At 57.6% G+C, this 21,925-nt stretch overlaps 1 protein-coding gene across 9 annotated transcripts in view; it reads left to right on the forward strand.

Annotated features, from left to right (window-relative positions):
* Positions 1 to 2,085: 2,085 nt before the first annotated feature.
* The window catches only part of LOC101052372 (regulator of telomere elongation helicase 1), a 38,184-nt gene continuing 18,344 nt past the window's right edge, over positions 2,086 to 21,925 (forward strand). For 3 of the 9 annotated variants that reach the window (XM_074406775.1, XM_010343210.3, XM_010343211.3), the window contains exons 1-10: positions 2,087 to 3,481; positions 4,317 to 4,515; positions 4,861 to 4,954; positions 5,607 to 5,688; positions 5,890 to 5,950; positions 9,110 to 9,185; positions 10,543 to 10,627; positions 15,450 to 15,515; positions 17,679 to 17,832; positions 21,861 to 21,899. In XM_074406775.1, coding sequence (XP_074262876.1) covers positions 3,380 to 3,481; positions 4,317 to 4,515; positions 4,861 to 4,954; positions 5,607 to 5,688; positions 5,890 to 5,950; positions 9,110 to 9,185; positions 10,543 to 10,627; positions 15,450 to 15,515; positions 17,679 to 17,832; positions 21,861 to 21,899 — 958 coding nt within the window. In that variant the 5' untranslated portion in view covers positions 2,087 to 3,379. Of the gene's footprint in view, positions 3,482 to 4,316; positions 4,516 to 4,860; positions 4,955 to 5,490; positions 5,689 to 5,889; positions 5,951 to 9,109; positions 9,186 to 10,542; positions 10,628 to 15,449; positions 15,516 to 17,678; positions 17,833 to 21,860; positions 21,900 to 21,925 lie in introns of those variants that run through there. The other 6 variants (XM_074406777.1, XM_074406776.1, XM_010343209.3 and 3 more) reach the window with 5 other exon arrangements.

Raw genomic sequence — 21,925 nt, forward strand, 5'->3', positions numbered from 1 at the left:
TGTAGTCCCAGCACTTTGGGAGGCTGAGGTGGGCAGATCACGAGGTCAGGAGATTGAGACCCTCCTGGCCAGCATGGTGAAGCTCCATCTCTACTAAAAATACAAAAAAATTAGTTGGGTGTGGTGGTGCATGCCTGTAGTGCCAGCTACTCGGGAGGCTGACGCAGGAGAATCACTTGAATCCAGGAGGCGGAGATTGCAGTAAGCTGAGACCGAACCACTGCACTCCAGCCTGGGCAACAGTGCGAGACTCCGTCTCAAAAAAAAAAAAAAAAAATGTTTTGGCCGGTTGTGGTGGCTCACACCTGTAAACCCAGCACTTTGGGAGGCCGAAGTGGACAGATCACCTGAGGTCAGGAGTTTAAGACCAGCCTGGCCAACATGGTGAAACCCTGTCTCTACTAAAAATACAAAAATTAGATGGGTGTGATGGCAGGTGCCTGTAATCCCAGCTACTCAGGAGGCTGAAGCAGGAGAATCACTCGAACCCACGAGGCAGAGGTTGCAGTGAGCCGAGATCATGCCATTGCCCTCCAGCCTGGGCAACAAGGGCAATAATTCATCTAAAAACATGTTTTTCATAAACCATGACTTTTGTCAGACTTCTGCACTCATGAAATTGACCCTGGCTCCTAGGAGGAGCCCTGTACCTCAGTAGAACATTCATTCAGCAGACATCTGTCAAGTACCTGCCATCTTCGGGAGCTGTGGCTATGTCAGCAACTAGAGGAGGTGGGCAGGGGTACAGGAGTTCCTGACCGCCCCAGGCCAGAATGCGCGCTCCTCCAGCAGCTGGCAAGGAGCAGATGACTCAGACTTCAGCTCAGTCCACGAGACAGCCTTTTCTGGCCACTGCTCTCCAGGAGATGGGGTATGTGGCAGCAAAAGGTAAAACTCCTGGCTCCTTGGCAGGCTCTGGGCAGTCTAAACACCCTGTGCCTCACTTCCTCACACATTAAGTGTGGACAACAAGAGGATTTATCCCAGGGTCGTCAAGCATTTGTCCGATCTCAGGCTGCTATTAAGACACTATCTGGTTGGGCGCGGTGGCTCACGCCCGTAATCCCAGTACTTTGAGAGGCTGAGGCGGGTGGATCACCCGAGGTCAGTTCCAGACCAGCCTGGGTAACATGGTGAAACCCTATCTCTACTACAAAAATTGGCTGGGTGTGGTGGTGGCTGCCTGCAATCCCAGATACTCGGCAGGCTGGGAGAATCGCTTGAACCTGGGAGGTGGAAGCTGCAGTGAGCTGAGATCATGGCTGGGGAGCCCTCTGGAAAACTACAATCACGGCAGAAGGCGAAATCTGTTAGTCCTGGTTCCCAGGTCTGACATGGCGTCAGGAGAGAGACAGAGACGGAGAGAGGAAGAAGGGGAACCCGCCACCTTCCAGCCACGGGCGCTCCTGAGCACTCGCTATCCTGAGAACAGCCTGGGGGAAACTGACCCCAAGATCCAATCGCCTCCCTCCAGGCCCTCCCTCCACACGTGGGTGGGGACACAGCCGAACCGGATCCGCAGCGCGGGCGGCAGCGAAACCCCTTCCACAGGTGCGTGTGGCTGCGCCTCCTCCTCGCCAGCTGCCCCCGAGCCCGGGACCCGCAGCCCGCGGCGCCGTCACCAGCGCGGGCCCGCGGCGGGGGCTTCTCGGCCGAGCACCGTCTCGGGCAGGGCGTGGGATCGCACGGAGACGCACGCGCCGCCCGTGGGAAACCGCGAGCGTCAAACGGCCGTGGCCAGGCGCCGCCTCGGGCCGCGCGCGCTCGGGCAGCGCCGACTTCCTCGTGGGAAGTTTCCCTTTCGGGAAACGGGGGCTGCGGCCGCGGGAGACGGACAGCCCGACGCCGGGCCTCGCTCTGGGAGTCCGCCCCGCCGTCAGCCGGTGCCGGGTGCCGGGGCTCAGGGAGGCCCGCCGGGGCCGGGGGCCGGGCAGAAGCCGGCAGAGGCAGGCAGAGCGGCAGAGGCAGGAGAGGCGGCGGCGGGGCTCTCAGGAGCCGGGCGCGGGCCGCGGCCGCCGTCTTCCATTTTCAGGAAAGCGGTCGGCAGCGAAACGGAAGACGCCTCGGGAGGAGGTCCGTGCAGCTCTCCGGGCGATGGCGGGGGCGTGGCCCAGGGAGGCTGCGGTGGAACGGAGACCGCGGTGGGGGGCGACACCAAGGGAGGAGGCGGGCAGGACCCCAGAAGTCTGCCTGTGGGCGACGGAGGTGAGGTTCACGGGGCGGGGGAGCCGGGCAAGGAACGCGCCCAGGGCCGCGTAGACCTCAAGGAGCCGGAGGGCAGGCGGACCCTTCCGCGAGGAAACACTTTCCGACCGGAGCACAAGGCAGCGGACCGGAAGTGGGGGCGAAGTGCGGCGCGCTCAGCGGCGACCGCGCGCCTCAGCCCGCGAAGTCCGAACTGGCTGACGGGGCACGCGGTGGCGGCGCTCGACTGGAGTCGGTTGAGTTCCCGAGGGCCCCCCGGTTCTAGAAGGCTCGCCGCGAAGGCAAGTGAGCAGTGAGCAGTGACTCTGCAAGTAGTTCTACCTGAGCGGCCCCGGGGCGCGTTACGGTTTCGAAAACTACAGGTCCCGGCAGGGCCCGCGCCGCCCTCGGGGCCGCGAGCTGGTGGATTGGCTGCGCTGCATTCTGGGACCTGTAGTTTTCTGTGTGCGCTGGCACCGCGCCGTCGGCGGAGCCGGTGGCCGGGACTGCGGGGAACGGCGGTCTTCCAGCGGGTCCGCGACTGGTCTCAGTCCCGGTTCCCGGGCCGCAGCGGACTCAGGCCCAGAGACGCTGAGCGGCGTGCCCAGGGCTGCACGGATTGGCGTCCCGGGACGCTCTTTCACTGCCTCGGCTGCACCTGCGGGCCCACCCGGGCGGGCTGCGGCGTGGCCTCCATCCAGCAGGAGGGCAGGGGGCCGCAGGGCGGGCCCGGAGGCGCAGACCCTCCGCTCGGACGTCGTGCCGGCCGGCCCTCGGGCGCTCGTGGAAGTCGTGGAGTCGCTGCCCGCGGAGGGGGCGGCGCTGTGGGCGTCTCTTCCAGAGAAGGGCGGAGTTGTGGGGCGGGAGGGTGGGGCCGGGCCGGCCGCTTCGGTCTCCGTCCCCGCTCCTCGGGCTGGGGTGTGCCAGGGCCGTCCTCGACCCTCTCCGCGGGGGGACTGCTGGAAACGCCCAGGAAAGCCCGAGCCCACGAAGGCTGCCTGCGGACAGGCCTCACTGTTTTTCCCAGGCTTGCCGTAGGGATTCTGGAGGACAGCGGCGCCGTGTCCCGGGGCACGTGCCCGCGTCGATCGCCGGGCGTGGCTGAGACCCTGGGACCTTCTGAGTGGTTTTTTCGCACAGACCGAATAAGCCTGCCCCTCAGCGACCCTCTCGGCCCTCCTGAGAACAGGTTGATATGCCCAAGATAGTCCTGAATGGTGTGACCGTAGACTTCCCTTTCGAGCCCTACAAATGCCAGCAGGAGTACATGGCCAAGGTCCTGGAGTGTCTGCAGAAGGTAGAGCACGGGCCCTGAGTGAGGGACTGTGGGCGGGTCCGCGGGTGGAGCTTCTGCCAGGGCGGTTCCAGCCCGGCCCCTCCCTGCGAGACGCAGCCTCTCATTAAAAGGGCTGGTGTCGAGGTCTTGCCATTACACTCCAGCCTGGGCGACACTGTGAAACGGTCTCAAAAAAAGAAAGGGCTGGTGTTCCAGGTGGGGTGGGCGAGAGGACTGACCGGTGAAAATGATCGTCCTTGATGGTGACAGACTTGAGAGTGCCTCGGGGCCTCTCTAGGAGCGCCTGGCATCCAAGGGTCAGGAGGAAGGATTTCTGTGAGGGCAGCGGGGGCCGGCCTCACTTCGAAGGTCTTTGAGTCTGGGAGGTGCGGGGGGTGGCACAGCAGCACGGGTTACCTTCCGGGTGCCCTCCTGCACCCAGCTCACACCTTCCCCTCCCGGAGTTTGCTGCTCGGTTCCCATCTGAGAGCTTGTACGCAGGACGTCAGATAAGACCGCGTTAATGTTTGGATCCAGAAATGCAGAACAATTTCCTGTTTTGAGACTTGACACCTAATTAGTCATCTTACTACTTAGGCCGAAAAATACTGTTGTATTTTGCGTAGTGTTTTGCAAATTGTTTGCTGATGGCAGCCGAGTAGCTTGACGCCTTTTAGGGCAAGAGTGGAAAGTGTCCCGAGGACTCTTCCACGGTTCCATGGCGCTCTCGCCACCTCACAGTGCCCTCTGCATCTTCAAAGTGCTGCCCACTGGCTGCTGAGGCTTGTCTCAGGGTGGCTTGTGTGGCCTCACCTCTTCCTGGCTTCCTCATAACCCTTGCTCCCAACTCCTTCAGAAAGTGAATGGCATTCTGGAGAGCCCCACGGGCACAGGGAAGACGCTGTGCCTCCTGTGCACCACACTGGCCTGGCGAGAACACCTCCGAGACACCATCTCTGCCCGCAAGATTGCTGAGAGGCTGCAAGGGGAGCTTTTCCCAGATCGGGCCTTGTCGTCCTGGGGCAGTGCTGCTGCTGCTGATGGAGACCCCACAGGTGACCTAGTTCCCAGGCCCTTCCTGGCTTCCTGTGGGGACGGTGGGAAAGGGATGGTGCTGAGGGTGGGGTGGTCCATGCGGCCTTCTGCTGTCTCTCAAGCAGAGCTCGAGAATTTTGTAGGTACCACACAGTTCCTTGCCATCCTGGGTATAAACCTGGGGTTGGGCTTTTCTGCTGAATTAGGGCACTGGAATACCCATGTCACCCATTTTTGATAAACGAGTGTTTGGGGTATCAGATTGTTGGCTGTTTGCAGGGCTGAGTTAGCTGCATGCCACCTGCCTTTGGTACCTGAGAACGTTGTGTGAGCCGTGACTTGTGTGCTTGCTTGTATCTGGTCAGCTTGCTACACCGACATCCCAAAGATCATTTACGCCTCCAGGACCCACTCGCAACTCACCCAGGTCATCAGCGAGCTTCGGAACACCTCCTACCGGTGGGTCAGGCGAGTTCACACCTGTCTCAGGGTCATCGAGAGAACCCAGCTTGGCATGGTGCAGGGTACACAGCCCATGCTGTGTAGTGGTGGAGAGTGGTGGTCTTTCTGGACGCTCCCCAGGAGGGTGCAGTGTGCTGCTGCCCAGGGGTAGGCTGGGGACTGGGCTGCCCCCAGTACCCGTGACTTGTGAGGAATTAGCTTTGCGTTTGTGTGCTGACCTTGGGCTGGCATCCCGAGCTCCTTGGAGGCGGTGGGTGCTGTGGCAGTTGTGGGGCAGGGCCAGACCACAGTGCAGCTTGGCACATGAAGTGGGAGGAGGCCCTGCCGCTTGTCAGAGCCCTGCAGAGTCGGATGTTCTGTCCCGGTTCCTGTGGCAGGGCCGACGGCAGGGTGCTGTGGAAGCTGTCGAGGCCCTTGATCTCTGTCCAGACCCCCCCCCCACCACTGTCTTCTTGCTCCCTCCCACGCCTGGGCCACGTTGCGGTTATGTTCGTTTCCTCTGGCCGCTGAGGCGCTTTTGTGTCCTCATACAGCTCATGCTGCGGGGCTACGCTGGGGATGTTAGAGGCAGCTCCTCCTCGACCCACGTGCCCTCTCCCACCAGTTCTGAGGGTGTGCTGGGTCCCACCCACGTGCCCTCTCCCATCAGGCCTAAGGTGTGTGTGCTGGGCTCCCGGGAGCAGCTGTGCATCCACCCTGAAGTGAAGAAGCAGGAGAGCAACCACATGCAGGTGGGCTCCTGGGCTCCCGCTGTGGCTCAGGATTCCGTGAGGCGAGTGCTGCTGCGTGTCCAGAGCCCCAGGCTCTGCTCCCGCCGGGACAGGGTTTCAAGTACACCCGGGGGACGGCAGGGGAGGACCTGGTGGGTGCAGGCTGCTTCGGGTCCTTTCCTAGCCGTGCTCCAGCCGCCCACTTTGCCCTTCCTCCCCCAGATCCACTTGTGTCGAAAGAAGGTGGCAAGTCGCTCCTGTCATTTCTACAACAACGTAGAAGGTACAAGCAGCTCGTTGCGGCCAGGGTCGGGTTGGAGTGTGTGAGTCTCTCAGGCGGAGCTCGGTGGGGCTGGGGCTGGTGGGACCAGGGTTGGTAGGACCAGGGTGGGGTTCAAGTGTGTGAGTCTCTCAGGGCGGAGCTCTGTGGTGTCACGGCCTGGTCGTGCTTGCCCGGTGGGATGGCCAATGCAGTCGTGTACCTGGGCCCTGTCTTCTGACTCGAGGCCTCTGTGGTAGGCTCCTGTGTGGAAGAGCTCACACAGTGGTCGGAGACGGCCAGCCGGCAAGACTGCCTCCGGCTGGTGCCTGGGTCTTGCGTTTTGCGAAGGCCCCCTCCGTTTCCTGATGTGGGGCTTCCTGCACCGAAAGCGTTGGTGCAGACAGTAGGGTTTTGCTGAATACCTTCTTTCTCTTTGGGGAGCCTGGGATTTTGTTGCTCGCCCAGCGGTGGGTGCTCCTGGGACAGGCCCTCGTACCATTTTGGGAGGGGTCCCGGAAGCTGTGTCTGACCTCCCCCGACCCTGCCTCGTGTGTCTTTTTCCGGTGCTGGCCTTGCTGTGTGTTCCCTTGCTGCGAAAAATTACAGCCCCGAGTTTGACTCCTGGCTGAGTCCTGTGGGTCCCACACGGGAGGCCCCGGGGCTGCTTCAGAGACAGGACGAGTGAGTGAGGGGAACCTACGCGGGGCGCCCACAGCCTGTCAGAGACCAGGGGTGCTTTTCCGCCCACGTGGCTGCCCCTCGGGTGTGTCAGGGGCTTCTGGGGCTCGTCACAGGGTCCCAGAGGCAGTGGCAGGGTGAGCCCCTGTTTGGTACCCGTGGTGTTTTCTGTGACCTGAGGTGGCATGTCTGCAGTGGCTGGGGCCTGGGCTTCTGAGGGATCAGGGTTCCCTGTTTCCTGCCTCGGGGTTGGGGCTCCAGCCCCGGCTGATGCGGCCCTGGAGTGTAGAAGGCGGCTGTGGTCCTGTAGGCTTCTGTCTGCGGATGTTTGTCGAGTGCTCAGTGTGCCAGGACTGGGGACCCTGAAGCTGCCGTGGCATCTCGGACGGTGCTCCCTTGCCAGGGGCGGAGCTGGGTGGTCCCTCATGACCCACCACCAGACGTTTCTGGGCCCTGCCCCTTGAAGAGACAAGGTGGATGGAACCTGGCCCTGCAGGGAGCCCCCTCCTGCTGGGGCGTGTTGTGTGCTGTGCGGTCTTCTTGTTAGCTGGTTTTTCGGTCTGTTGGCACCGAGGCCCCCAGTCACCTTGATGTGTGGTTGTCCAGGCCTTTCTGGTGATCCTGAGAAGGGGCTCCATATCTGGGCCCCAGGTTTCCTTATGGGAGCTGCACGCTCGTCTCAGCGACGCCTGTGGGAGGTGACTCTGGGACGGGCAGGCAGATGTGTTGCTAGAAATCGTCAACGGTCGTCGTTTCTGAGTTCCTCACCCAGATTTCCAGGACAGGAACGCCTTCTGGGTGTCCCTGAGCCCATGCAGCAGGGGTCCTTGGGGTAGAGTGGAACACTGACCATGGGCCTGGCCGGCTGTGGTTCTGGGCTAGGGCAGCGCCCTGTGGCTGCTGGACCTGCTCCCTGGTGAGGGTAGTTGACTGCCTCCTGGTTCTGCTTCCATGGGTGTCAGGCCTGTGGGTGTTGGGTCCCCCCTCTTTCTCCTCCTCCGGCCTGTGGGCTCAGTCCAAGAAGACACAGACCGGCCCCCAGCCTGTCCCCCTTGGCTTGGGCTCTCACTGCCTGACCTGGCGGGGGTTACCTAGCTGTGAACCTTTGTGTTCTGCCTTCCCCCTGGATGGGCTGTGAGGGCGGTGTCTGCAGCAGCTGCAGAGGCCTGGGCATCTTTGGAGTGGGCTGCAGCTCCAGGAGGGGCATGAGAGGAAGGGAGGCAGGTATTTTGGACGAACAAGGAGACAGCTGGAGAGCTGGTGCCCTTCCTGGCCTGTGAGGACTCGGGCAGGGACAGCAGGCCTGGGGTTAGCCTGGGGTGGAGCCTCTGGGACGGCCCTGCCCCTCGTCCCCTTTCCCTCACAGCTCCTGTTCTCTCGCCTGCCGCCCTCAGCTCTCCACCAGGGAAGGGCTGGAAAGTGCTGTGTGCTGCAGTGCGTGCTGATTGGCTGGCCTGTTGCTATGGTGCAGCTAAGGGATGTGCTTTTCCTCCCCTGCCTTCCCTGCTATCCCTGGGGCATCTGGGGTTGGGTCATCGCTGGTGTGTAGGCGTGTGTGCATGCGTGTATGTGTGCGTGTGTGTATGTGTGCATGTGTGTGTATGTGGGTGTGCGCATGTGTGCGTGTGTGTGTGTGTGTGTGTGTGTGTGTGTGTATGTGCTTGCTTCTGGCCTCTGCACCTGAGTCCTGGCCTTTAGGGGACCTGGCACCTGCTGGGGACTGACACAAAATAGCCATGATGGAGTTGGGAGCTGGGGGAGGCTCCACTGCCACACGCGACTGCCCTGAGACTCTGGGATGCTTCTTAGAAAAGGTCCCTGGTCCTGTCTGTGTTTAAGCAGCTCCTTAAGGAATTCTTGTGGTTCCAGTTTGGGAGCCTGTGCTGTGGAGGCAAGGGAGGGGCAGGCCATCTCCCAAACTCCCTGAGATCTTTTCTGCCCTGGGCCTCTCAGCCAGCATAGGCAGTGCCCTTTCCCATGGCTGCCATGCTGTGGGGTGGGGAGCACCATTTAGCCCAGGAAAACCTGTTTCTCCTTTAGCTGGAAGTTCTGGGTCTGTTGTGGTTGGCAGGGAAGCTGAGTGAAGCGGCTGTAATCACAAGGGTTTGTGAGACACACCTCTGTGGCCTGGGGTGGTGGGCTGAGGGGCTGTCCTCTCCTGCCCTGAGGAGGGCTGGGTATGGCTGCCACTCCTGTCCCATCTCGGCTGTCTTGGAGAGGATGTGGAGAACCCTTGGGACCCTGCTGGCCTCTGTTGGATCCACCCTCAGCCTCAGACTGCCTTCTGGGGCAGCGGAGGACTCCCTCGGGATCACTTCGGGTGGGGGCCTCCCTTGGGCACCTGAGACCCTCAGTGGGTGCTTTGTGGCATGTTCACGGTTGTGGGGGGATGCCCAGCCCTGCCCGCTGTGGAGGAGCTGTTCTGTCTTGGGCATCCCCCTGTGATCTGGGAGACTTAGCGGACCCTGGCGGTGTGTGTTTACCCCTGCTTCACACCTGCAGAGAAGAGCCTGGAGCAGGAGCTGGCCAGCCCCATCCTGGATATCGAGGACTTGGTCAAGAGCGGAAGCAGGCACAGGTGAGACCTGTCGGTGAGGCCATGCCCATGATGTCCTTCCACGACCCAGCTCTCCTGTGGCCTGCCAAACCCCTAATATGTTTCTTTCCTTTTCTTTGTTGCTTTTAAATTCTGAAGCTAACAACCATTCAGTATGAAAAACTTTAAGCAGCTCTGAGGAACATAAAGTAAAAAGTGAAACTGCCTCCCTAGTCCCTGGCCCTCAGCCACTCTAGATGGCCACTGTGGACCTTGTGTCTGCAGGGCCCTGCAGGCCCGTGTCTGCGTGTGGAGGCAGTTTTGTCTGCAGAGTGTTCTGCAGTTTGCTGTTTTCACTCAGCACTGGGAATAGCTTTTCATACTGGTGCTGGTAGCTTGGCCTCGTTCTTCTGAGGACAGCAGATGTGCCCGATGTCAATAGATCATAGCTTCAGAGATTCAAGTTACAATAAAGCCTTTTTTATATTTAGGGGGAAAAGCTCCCCTCCACCCTCTTTTTTTTTTTTTTTTTTTGAGACGGAGTTTCGCTCTTTTCACCCAGGCTGGAGTGCAATGGCGCGATCTCGGCTCACCACAACCTCCGCCTCCTGGGTTCAGGCAATTCTCCTGCCTCAGCCTCCTGAGTAGCTGGGATTACAGGCACGTGCCACCATGCCCAGCTAATTTTTTGTATTTTTAGTAGAGACGGGGTTTCACCATGTTGACCAGGATGGTCTCGATCTCTTGACCTCATGATCCACCCGCCTCGGCCTCCCAAAGTGCTGGGATTACAGGCTTGAGCCACCGCGCCCGGCCCCACCCTCTTTTTTTTGTGTGTGAGACAGGGTCTAGCTCTGCTTCCTAGGCTGGAGTGCAGAGTCGTGATCTCGGCTCACTGCAGCCTCGACCTCCCAGGCTCAAGCGATTCTCCCAGCTGAGGCTCCCAAGTAGCCAGGAGTACAGGCACGCACCACCGTTCCTGGTTAATTTTTGTACTTTTTGTACAGACAGGGACTCACTGTGTTGCTCAGGCCAGTCTCAAACTCCTGAGCTCAAGATACCTGCCCACCTTGGCCTCCCAAAGTGATGGGATTACAGGCGTGAGCCACTGCACCTTGCCAGCTCTGCTTTCTTTTTAGTGCTTCTGTGTTGTGTTGGTTTCTGATGACCTCTATCCAGGAATCGGGTTGTTTTTTCTTTTCCATCAAGTTTTTAAAGAGACGATGATTCACAGGGTTGGAAACTGATAAGGACTCCCCATCCATCCCAGACAGCAGCTTCCCACCTGGGCCCCACGTGCAGGATAAGGCTTCTTCCTGGTCAGAAGACATGGCGGCCCCACCCTCCAGTCATGCGCTGCACAGGGCGCTCATAGCACCTTCCCCCCTCTCCCCTCCAGGGTGTGCCCTTACTACCTGTCCCGGAACCTGAAGCAGCAGGCCGACATCATCTTCATGCCGTACAATTACTTGTTGGATGCCAAGGTGGGGGCTCAGTCTGTGCATCTGGTGACTCCTGATGTCCAGGGGGTGTCCCTGGGCTTGGGAAAGGCTATCCGAGCAGCAAGCCTGGGTGGGAGGACTCGGTTCTGTCACTTTGCAGGCGCTCAGCCTGGCCAGACACACTTGTGAGCAGCCCCAGGCCACGGGTCAGCTGTTGTGAGCACCCTGGGTGTGGGTAGGCTGGTGGCAGTGAGGAGAGACCTCCAGGTGTGGTCCATGGGCCAGTGCCCACTCATGATCCGGACACTTCAGGTTCTTTACTCACATCAGACTGTGGGAGGCACCAAGAACACGGGAAGCCCACTCAGTCCCCGCATCACAGCCTGTGCCCAGCCCCATACTCACTACCCTCCAGCCTGTGCCCAGCCCCACGCTCACTCCCACTCACTCACCCCCTCCCCCTCAGCCCCACGTTCACTCCCACTCAGTCCCCCTAAGCCTGTGCCCAGCCCCACACTCACTCCCACTCACTCACCCTCTCCCCCTCAGCCCCACGCTCACTCCCACTCAGTCCCCCTCAGCCTGTGCCCAGCCCCACGCTGACTCTCACTCACTCCCCTCTCCCAGCCTGTGCCCGGTGCCACCCTCACTCCCCCCAACAGCGTGTGCTCATCCACACGATTTTGTGCCCCTCACTTTTTATTTAGTGCAGGTGGGATCAGACACGGTGCACGGGGTCAGTGACTCGTGTGTGCACGTGACGATGCCATGGTGGCGTTCTTCTCTCCAGATCCCTTTGCTTGCTCATTCTCGGGGTGTATATTTATCAAGAGCCCGTTGTGCCGGCGCTGTTCTAGGCATAGTAAAACTGGCTTCATTCACATGGAGCTTTGATTCTGGTGGTGGGGACAGGTAGACAGCAAAAGAGCAAAAGGGTAAGCACAGGAGCTGATGATATTGAAGGGAAATAGAGCAGAGGAGGGAGGAGGTGGATCCAGAGCCGAGGGGGCAGGGCCCAGGATGGGAACGCTGAGTTGGAGGGGGGCCATAGCAGGTGCAACACAGCAAGTGAGGAGGCGAGTGTGGGGCGGTGGGGGTCAACTCCTGGGAGCGATCGCAGGACTGGAGAGCTGCTGAGGTTTGCTGTGGTTGTGGGTGACTCGGTGCTGAGAGCCCTGGCTGCCCTTGGGAACCACCTGGAGAGCTTCTGAACCCACCAGGCCCCTCCCTGGGACAGTTACATCATAGCAGGTAAGCTGAATCTAACACTTTGATGGGCACACTGAAGATCTGAAACAGCAGGGTGATGGTGGAGAAGAACAAAGCTGGAGGATGCACCTAGCTGGTTTCAAGACTCCTCTAAAGCTGCAGGAGTTGGGTGGAGACTGCTGGCTCAAGTGCAGGCCTGTGCAGAAGACAGAAACTCGGGCAGACCCGCAGCCTGTGCAGAAGACATAGACTCGGGCAGACCCGCAGCCTGTGCAGAAGACAGAGACTCGGGCAGACCCGCAGCCTGTGCCGAAGACAGAGACTCGGGCAGACCCGCAGCCTGTGCCGAAGACAGAGACTCGGGCAGACCCGCAGCCTGTGCAGAAGACAGAGACTCGGGCAGACCCGCAGCCTGTGCAGAAGACATAGACTCGGGCAGACCCGCAGCCTGTGCAGAAGACAGAGACTCGGGCAGACCCGCAGCCTGTGCCGAAGACAGAGACTCGGGCAGACCCGCAGCCTGTGCCGAAGACAGAGACTCGGGCAGACCCGCAGCCTGTGCCGAAGACAGAGACTCGGGCAGACCCGCAGCCTGTGCAGAAGACATAGACTCGGGCAGACCCGCAGCCTGTGCGGAAGACAGAGACTCGGGCAGACCCGCAGCCTGTGCGGAAGACAGAGACTCGGGCAGACCCGCAGCCTGTGGTGACGGGTGTTTTGTTTCCGTCGGAATCTCACTCTGTCACCCGGTGGAGCACAGTGGCTCGATCTCGGCTCACTGCAGCCTCCGCCCCCTGGGTTCAAGCAGTTCTCCCTCATCAGCCTCCCGAGTAGCTGGGATTCAGGGCCTGCCACCATGCCTTGCCCATGGTGATTGTTTTTGACAGACACACCAATGTAATTCAGAGAGGAAATGAGCATTGTTTTTTGGTTTTCTGAAAAAATGGTGCTAGAACAGCTGGATCATCTGTTTGGAAGACAGTGAATCTTAGCTCTTACTTTACTCTGTATAAACCTAAGTGTAAAAGCTGAACTAAAAGTTCTAGAAAGAAACGTGAGAGGTCCTTGCAACTTTGGGGTAGGCAAAAATTGCTTAGTGTGGACACACAAGGCAGTAGCTGTAAAGAAAAACATTAATTTTCGGGGGGTGGGAAGGGTGGGGAGGGGTAACGGGGAGAAATGCCGGATGTGGTATGCACCTATGCAGCAGCCCTCATGACCTGCACATGTGCCGCAGAACCTAAAGTAAAATTTAAAAAAAAGGAAAAAGAAAAGAAAAACACTAAAATTTAGACTTCACCAAAATTTGAAGCTTCAGCTCTTTGGAGGAGTTAAGAAAATTGAAGAGCAGTTACAGAAAAGGAGAAAATGCTTCTGTCTTTCAAAGGACTTAAAAAAGTTTTTCAGTCCTCCTTTGATTTCTTTGTTTTTGTTTGTTTGTTTGTTTGTTTTTTGACACAAAGTTTCCCTCTGTCACCCTGGCTGGAGTGCAGTGGCAAGATGTCGGCTCACTGCAACCTCCGCATCCTGGGTTTGAGTGATTCTCCTGCCTCAATCCTCCCGAGGAGGAGCTGAGACTACAGGCGTGTGCCACCACGCTTGGCTAATTTTTTGGTATTTTTAGTAGACATGGGGTTTCACCATACTGGCCAGGCTGGTTTCAAACTCCTAACCTTGTGATCTGCCCACCTTGGCCTCCCAAACTGCTGGGATTATAGGCATGAGCCACCGTGCCTGGCCCCTCCTTTGATTTCAAAGGACCTTTGACCAGAGTATGTAAAATTCTCTCATAACTAAGCAAACAACCCAGTTAATCCCCGGGAAAGGACCTGGACAGGCGTTTCACTAAGGGACGGAACGGCCGGTTCTGCACATGAAAATTCACGCAGCATCTCCAGTCATAGGAGAAAGCAGGTTAAGGCTGTGGTGAGCCAGCACTGCAGCCCCACCACACGGCTGGAATTCCGGAGACCTGAGTGTTAAGTGGGGGTGTGGCACAGCTGGAGTCCCCTCCACTGCTGGTGAGGCGTGAGGCAGCCACTCCACAAACGTGTGCCGAACAGCCAAGCCAGGAAGGGAGGGTATGTTCAGAGATTTGTATGTGCGCCAGGCTCAGGGGCTCACGCCTGTAATCCCACAACTCTAGGGGCCAAGGCTGGAGATCGCTTGGCCTGAGAGTTCGAGACCAGCCTGGGCAACATAAGGAAACCTCCATCTCAAAAAAAAAAAAAAAAAGACTTGAATGTGCAGGTTTACCAGAGCTTTGTTTACAGTTGCCAAAACTGGGAAGCAACTCTTGTGAGCCCATCCACAGGTGAATGGACAAACCGTGGTACCCAAACACCAGCAGCCCACGGCGTGGACTGTGGTCACACAGCAGCAGGGAGCTGATGAGTCCCAGATGTGCTAACTAACCCAAAGAAGCCAACTGAGGAGGACCTCCTGTTTCTTGTTTTGAGATGGAGTCCTGCTTTTTTTTTTTTTTTTTTTTGAGATGGAGTTTCGCTCTTGTTACCCAGGCTGGAGTGCAATGGCGCGATCTCGGCTCACCGCAACCTCCGCCTCCTGGGTTCAGGCAATTCTCCTGCCTCAGCCTCCTGAGTAGCTGGGATTACAGGCACGCGCCACCATGCCCAGCTAATTTTTTTTATTTTTAGTAGAGACGGGGTTTCACCATGTTGACCAGGATGGTCTTGATCTCTCAACCTCGTGATCTACCCGCCTCGGCCTCCCAAAGTGCTGGGATTACAGGCGTGAGCCACCGCGCCCGGCCATGCTTTGTTGCCCAAGCTGGAGTGTGGTGGCGTGATCTCACCTCACTGCAGCCTCTGCCTCTCGGGTTCAAGCGATTCTTCTGCCTCAGCCTCCCAAGTAGCTGGGATTATAGGTGCACGCCACCACACCTGGCTAATTTTTGTATTTTTAGTAGAGACACGGCTTCACCATGTTGGCCACGCTGGTCTTGAACTCCTGACCTTGCGATCTGCCCGCCTTGGCCTCCCAAAGTGCTGGGATTACAGGTGTGAACCACCACGCCCGGCTGGACCTACTGTTTTATTCCGTTTATATGATGCACTATTAATAGAAAAGGCAGCGGTGGGGCTGGTGGTTATACGGTGCGCATCACTGCCAGAACTCAGGACACTTACAACGGGCATCTTGATGTGTGAAAGTTTAGAGATACCAAAGCTAGATCCCACTCTGCATTGCTCCCATGACACTCTGTGGGTGGGACCCGGGAGCTGGATTTTTAATCTCTGAGTGTGTGCCAGGGCAGAGTACTGCTGGGTTTGGGTCTTCTTGGCTCCTCCGCATCTGGCTGCCTGATTGCGGTGTCCTGGGGCTCCCAGGGCGTTGTGGCCATCTTGCTGAGCACGGCCTGTGCCTTTTCCTGCTGCCCACGAGCGTCTCCCCCATGGTAAGCTGCTGATTAGCGTGGCGTGGTGCTGCTAGGTTGCCATCCAGATCTGGCCCTCCTGACAGACGAGAGGCCCCCTCTGGACTTCACCGGCGCCCTGTGTAGTCTGCGCTTGTGATGTTTGGTGCCTGCCACACGTGCCTTGGTTTCCCTGTTTCCTTGTCTCTGTGAGCCTGTGCCCACTGGGGCCCTGTCCCACTCGGCTCCAGTGCCCCGTCCCCTCTGTTCCCCTTGTAGAGCCGCCGAGCACACAGCATTGACCTGAAGGGGACGGTCGTGATCTTTGATGAAGCTCACAATGTGGTGAGTCTCCATTGGCCTCCTGAACACCTCGTGTCTCTCCTGGCTGCTCTGTAACAGCAACCTTTCTGGAGGGGCTATGGCCAAACCCCTGAAGCCCTAGGTACCCAGGACTAAGCACACCAGGAGCTTCTGCCACGCCTCCTGCTCCTCTCTGATGCCTCTACTGGAGCTGGAGACTGGCCAGCTGGGCCAAGGACCAGCCCCTTAGGCACAGGCCCCCACAAGCTGCTCGCTGGACCCCTTCCCTCCAGCCAGCTGGGGGTCAGCCTGGGCCAGCGCTGCTTCCTTTGCCGTTGCTTCTGTCACCAGGGCAGCAGCAGGCGTGTGGTCTTTCCCGCACCATCTCTGCTCTTCAGGCTGCATGGGCTGACCCTTGGGAGGGCTGTTGTGGAGACAGCCGCTCACCCCTGTGGCCGCAGCTGCAGGAGTGGCTTGTGAGAGGCCCTCCCAGCCCCGCCTGCTGGCTCTAGCACCCTCCCACTCTGGCTCCCACTGCCACGCCCACCCTGCCTCTGACCACTGCTTGCCACTGCTCAGGGCCCTGTGGACCCAGGAATGGTGCTGGAGAAGGGCCCCTGGGGTCAGCTGTGCCGGACACTCGCAAGCCTAGGATGAGGCTTCCCATTGCGGGGCCCCGGGCTCGGGGCTCAGTGACCACCCTCAGCCTCCACTTAGTTCCAGGCACTTGTTGCCATGTGAGACGGTACACCAGGTCTCCTGACTTGAGAGAAAGCCAGGAATCTAGATTTTAATTAAGAAATGTTGGCATATAGGCACAGTGCCTCACTCCTGTAATCTCAGCACTTTTGGAGGCTGAGGCGGGCGGATCACTTGAGGTCAGGGGTTCGAGACCAGCCTGGCCAATGTGGTGACACCCCATCTTTACTGAAAGTACAAAAAATTAGCCAGGCATGGTGGCAGGTGCCTGTGATCCCAGCTGTTTGGGAGGCTGATGCAGGAGAATCGCTTGAACCTGGGAGGCAGAGGTTACAGTGAGCTGTGATCATGCCACTGTATGCCAGCCTGGATGACAGAGTGAGATTCTGTCTCAAAAAAAAAAAAAAATTTGGCCGAGTATGGTGGTTCATGCCTGTAATCCTTGCACTTTGGGAGGCCATTGTAGGCGGATCATTTGAGGAGTTCGAGACCAGCCTGGCCAACATGGTGAAACCTGTCTCTACTAAAAATACAAAGATTAGCCAGACATGATGGTGGGCGCCTGTAATCCCAGGTACTCCGGAGGCTGAGGCAGGAGAATCGCTTTAACCCTGGAGGCGGAGGCTGCAGTGAGCCAAGATCATACCACTGCACTCCAGTCTGGGCAAAAGCAAGGTTCTGTGTCAAAAAAAAAAAAACAAAAACATTGGCTGGGCATGGTGGCTCACGCCTGTAATCCCAGCACTTTGGGACGCCAAGGTAGGTGGATCATAAGATCAAGAGATCAAGACCATCCTGGCCAACATGGTGAAACCTCATCTCTACTAAAAATACAAAAAAGTTAGCTGGCCGTGGTGGCACTCGCCTGTAGTCCCAGCTGCTCGGGAGGCTGAGGCAGGAGAATCGCTTCAACCCCAGAGATGGAGATTGCAGTGAGATGAGATCACACCAGTGTATTTCAGCCCAGTGACAGAGTGAGACTGTTGCAAAGAAAAAAAAATGTTGGCAACTCAAGTGAAATAATCATTATTTGTTTTTTGAGACAGGATCTCATTCTGTCATCCAGGCTGGAGTGCAGTGGTACAATCTCGGCTCACCACAATCTCCGCCTACTGCATTCAAGTCAGCCTCCCGAGTAGCTGGAACTACAGGTGCACATCACCATGCCTGGCTAATTTTTGTATTTTTTGTAGAGAAGGGGTTTTGCAGCGTTGCCCAGGCTGGTCTTGAACTCCTGAGCTCAAGTGATCTGCCTGTCTTGGCCTCCCAAAGTGCTAGATTTACAGGTGTGAGCCATTGCGCCCGGCCTGAAATAATCGTTTCTAAACATTGGCCAGACAGTTGTGTTTGGACCTGCTTGTGGCCTGGCCTTAGAGACTCCAGGACGTGACTTTGGGGACTTGGCTGTCAGCTTCCTGTACCTTCTGCACCCCCACCCCATTTCTGCTTCCTGGAACCCCGGATCCTGTCCTGTTCTGTGGTGATTCGGGTGTGGTTGGCCTCCAGGAGAAGATGTGTGAAGAATCGGCATCCTTTGACCTGACCCCCCATGACCTGGCTTCAGGACTGGACGTCATAGACCGGGTGCTGGAGGAGCAGACCAAGGCAGCACAGCAGGGCGAGCCCCACCCGGGGTTCAGTGCAGACACCCCCAGCTCAGGTGCGTTCACAGCCAGGTTCCTGGTTCCTGAGCCCCAGGCTGCTGTCGGGGGCAGCCTGCCCTGTGGCTGTGTGTGGTCTCCCTGGGCACCACACACAGGCTGGCACTGCATGGCATTAGCTTCTCTCAGAGGCTTCCTGGGTGTGAATTGTTCAGGGTCCTGTAGACTGTGAAAGGGCTGTTATTGTTCAGTAGTTCTGGCATTTTCTGAAGACCTTACGTCTTCTCCCAGCCAGTATCAACTTGGCCTCTACTATGTAAAATTGGAAAACCACATCGCCTGAGGCCAGGAGTTTGAGACCAGCCTGAGCAACAGAGCGAAACCTCGCCGCTACCAGAAACCTAGCCAGGTGTGGTGGTGTGCGCCTGTGGTCTGAGCTCTTCTGGAGGCTGAAGTGGGAGGAGCGTGAGCCTGGGAGGCAGAGGTTACCCCAGATGGCTTCACTGCACTCCAGCCTGGGCGACAGAATAAGGCCATCTCAAAAAAAAAAAAAAAAAGGAAAACGAAATATGTTCACTGTCAGTGCATTTTGCGTTTTTAAGTGACCTGCGAATCTGCCGCCATGTCACTGGCTGTGCTGTGGGGTCCTTCCCAGTGCTCGTCCAGAGGCATGTTTCATACGGCGCTGCTCATGGCACACGTGGAAATCCTTTACGGATGTGTTCAGTTGGTCCATATTCTCTTTTCTTTTTTTTCTGAGACGGAGTTTTGCCCTTGTTGCCCAGGCAGGAGTGCAATGGCACAGTCTCTGCTCACTGCAGCCTCTGCCTCCCGGGTTCGAGCAATTCCTGTCTCAGCCTCTGAAGTAACTGGGATTACAGGCGCCCACCACCACACCCAGTTAATTTTTTGTATTTTTAGTAGAGCCAGGGTTTCACCATGTTGGCCAGGCTGGTCTTGAACTCCTGACCTCAGGTGATCCACCTGCCTCAGCCTCCCAAAGTGCTGGGATTACAGGTGTGAGCCACTGCACCCTGCGTTGGTCTGTATTTTCTACGTGGTCTCTGTAAACAGCTGACTGGGAGTCTGTGAATATTTCCATATGTTCTTCTGCTGTGGCACTACTTTGATGTGAGCGTCTCTGGGTGTAAATGGCATCAGCTTCCCCCATTTTCTTTTGAAATCACATGTGTGGACGGACACCATGGGGACCCTGGACCCTGGATGGCCCCATCCTCACCCTCCTCACCAAGGCTGCTGCGTGGTAGAGAGTTCCCAAACTTGTCATTTGTTTAGCACAGAAGTGCTCAGGTGTTCTGGCTTTAGGATCCCTCTGTATGTATATACACATATTTAAGTAACAGGGTCTCACTCTGTGGTCCAGGCTGGAATGCATGATCATAGCTCCCTGTAGCCTCTCCTGGGTTCACGGGTTCTTCCCATTTCAGCCTCTTAAAGTGCTCGGACCGCAGGTGCACACCACAGCCACCGGCTCTGAAGACAGCCACGCAGGGCGCTGCAGTAGGGGAAGGGGTTCCTGGGACTTTGGATGCTCCGTTTCCCTCCTCTCTGTGGTCCCCCAACCCTGCCTTTCTAACTGGGAGTGGACGGCCACCTCTTTCCATCCTTTGCTTGGCTCAGGGTAGGGAGGGTGATGAGTCTCCTTCCCGTGTCTCTGCAGCTGCCGTTTTGTCGGGGGTGGGGTGGTGCCACCTCTTTGCTGATGTTTGCTCGTGCACATGGCATGGTCTGTGGCCACAGTGCGTCATGGGGGGTGAGCTGCAGCCTCTTCGTGGTGGTCACTGGGCGTGGGGACAGGTCGGGTCAGAAGAGTTCTGTCCAGCAAGAAGGCTGTCCTCTTCCTGGTCCTTTGGCTGGAAGAGAGGACTTTTCTCAGGCTGTTTTTGGTTTGTGCCTATGGTGTTTCCAGGTTGCGAGGTTCCTAGCACCTTGGCCAGGTTATATAACGTGTGAGAAACCACCCACCTGCCCCATCACCACTGTCTCCCTTCTCCACTCTTCAGTTTGGGTAGTTGCTTGAAGTACAGGGCTTTTTGTTGAATCTCGTGGGGGACATGTGGTGGGGGGCGCTGCTTCCGTCTCATTCAGTACTGGAGCTTCAGTTTTCATCCCTGTTCGTTCCCCACCCCTTTGGAGATGGGGTCTCGCTCTGTCACCCAGGCTGGAGAGCAGTGGTGCCGTCACAGCTCACTGCAGCCACCACTTCCTGGGCTCAAGTGATTCTCCTGCCTCAGCCTAGCAAACTCCTGGGACTACTTGTGCCACCATGCTCAGCAGGGTCCATTCTTGTTCTCACACTTTATTTGTTGAAGAGCCAGGCCATTTACCCTGAGAGCCTGAATCCGTGTACAGGAGGAGAGTCCTGGCAGTTCCCGCGTCTTCTCTGCACTTGGGTGGTTCAAGAGCCCCAGTTGCACTTGGGCAGGAGTCCAATCTGTGTACGAGAGGGGCAGTCACACGAGTTCCCAGTGCGTTTAGGTGGTTTTGTTTTGTGTGTTGTTTGTTTTTGAGTAGTCTTGTTCCATCGCCAGGCTGGAGTGCAGCGGCGTGATCTCGGCTCACTGCAACCTCTGCCTGCTGGGTTCAAGTGATTTTTTTTTTTTTTTTTTTTTTTTTTTTTTTTTTTTTAGTAGAGATGTGGTTTCACCATGTTGGCCAGGATGGTCTCAAACTCCTGACCTCGTGGTCCGCCTGCCTCGGCCTCCTAAAGTGCTGGGATTACAGGCGTGAGCCACCACACCTGAAATTAGGTAGCTTGAGAGCCCCAGTTAGACTTGGGCTGTGTTTTGCAGGGCTCCAGGTGGGATGATGCCCTTTCTGTCAGGCATATCACAGTATCCTGTTTCCATTTTCTTCTGATACTAACAGCGTTGCTGCTGAACACCTGGATCTGATAATGATTGGGGGTTGAAAGATGGTAGTGTGCTAATTCCACAACTTAGTTGTTAGCAGGAATAATTAAGGACAATGGTCTGCATCACATCAGCTGTGTGTGATCCGGTTCACACAGGAGGGGCGGGATAAATGCCGGGTGTGGTCCCGTTCACACAGGAGGGGTGAGAAAAATGCCGGGTGTGATCCTGTTCACACAGGAAAGGCGGGATAAATGCTGGGTGTGATCCTGTTCACACAGGAAAGGCGGGGTAAATGCCGGGTGTGGTCCCGTTCACACAGGAAAGGCAGGATAAATGCCGGGTGTGGTCCCGTTCACACAGGAAAGGCGGGATAAATGCCGGGTATGGTCCCGTTCACACAGGAGGGGCGGGATAAATGCCGGGTGTGGTCCCGTTCACACAGGAAAGGCGGGGTAAATGCCGGGTGTGATCCCGTTCACACAGGAAAGGCAGGGTAAATGCGGGGTGTGGTCCCGTTCACACAGGAAAGGTGGGGTAAATGCGGGGTGTGGTCCCGTTCACACAGGAAAGGTGGGGTAAATGCGGGGTGTGATCCTGTTCACACAGAAGGGGCGGGGTAAATGCCGGGTGTGGTCCCGTTCACACAGGAGGGGCGGGATAAATGCCGGGTGTGGTCCCATTCCTGGGATCCAGTGTCTCAAAAATAAATGAATAAAGGGAAAACGCCTCCTGCTTCTCCTGGCCTCCAGGTCGGATCTGGCCGGCCCGGATTCCGTGGCGCCTCTTCCTTCCCTTGCCGCTGTCCCTTGTCCCGGATTCCGTGGCGCCTCTTCCTTCCCTTGCCGCTGTCCCTTGTCCCGGATTCCGTGGCGCCTCTTCCTTCCCTTGCCGCTGTCCCTTGTCCCGGATTCCGTGGCGCCTCTTCCTTCCCTTGCCGCTGTCCTTTGTCCCGGATTCCGTGGCGCCTCTTCCTTCCCTTGCCGCTGTCCCTTGTCCCGGATTCCGTGGCGCCTCTTCCTTCCCTTGCCGCTGTCCTTTGTCCCGGATTCCGTGGCGCCTCTTCCTTCCCTTGCCGCTGTCCCTTGTCCTGGATTCCGTGGCGCCTCTTCCTTCCCTTGCCGCTGTCCCTTGTTCCCCGCCAGGAACGCTGTTGAGGGCCCGGTTGTTGGCCCGAGCGTGAACTGTGCCTTTGCTGCTTTTCTCTTATGCAGGACTGAACATGGAGCTGGAGGACATTGCAAAGCTGAAGAGTAAGTGCTGCCCTCCCGCCCTTCCT

The sequence above is a fragment of the Saimiri boliviensis genome, chromosome 9, assembly GCF_048565385.1.
Source record: "Saimiri boliviensis isolate mSaiBol1 chromosome 9, mSaiBol1.pri, whole genome shotgun sequence".
NCBI classification, from domain to species: Eukaryota; Metazoa; Chordata; class Mammalia; order Primates; family Cebidae; genus Saimiri; species Saimiri boliviensis.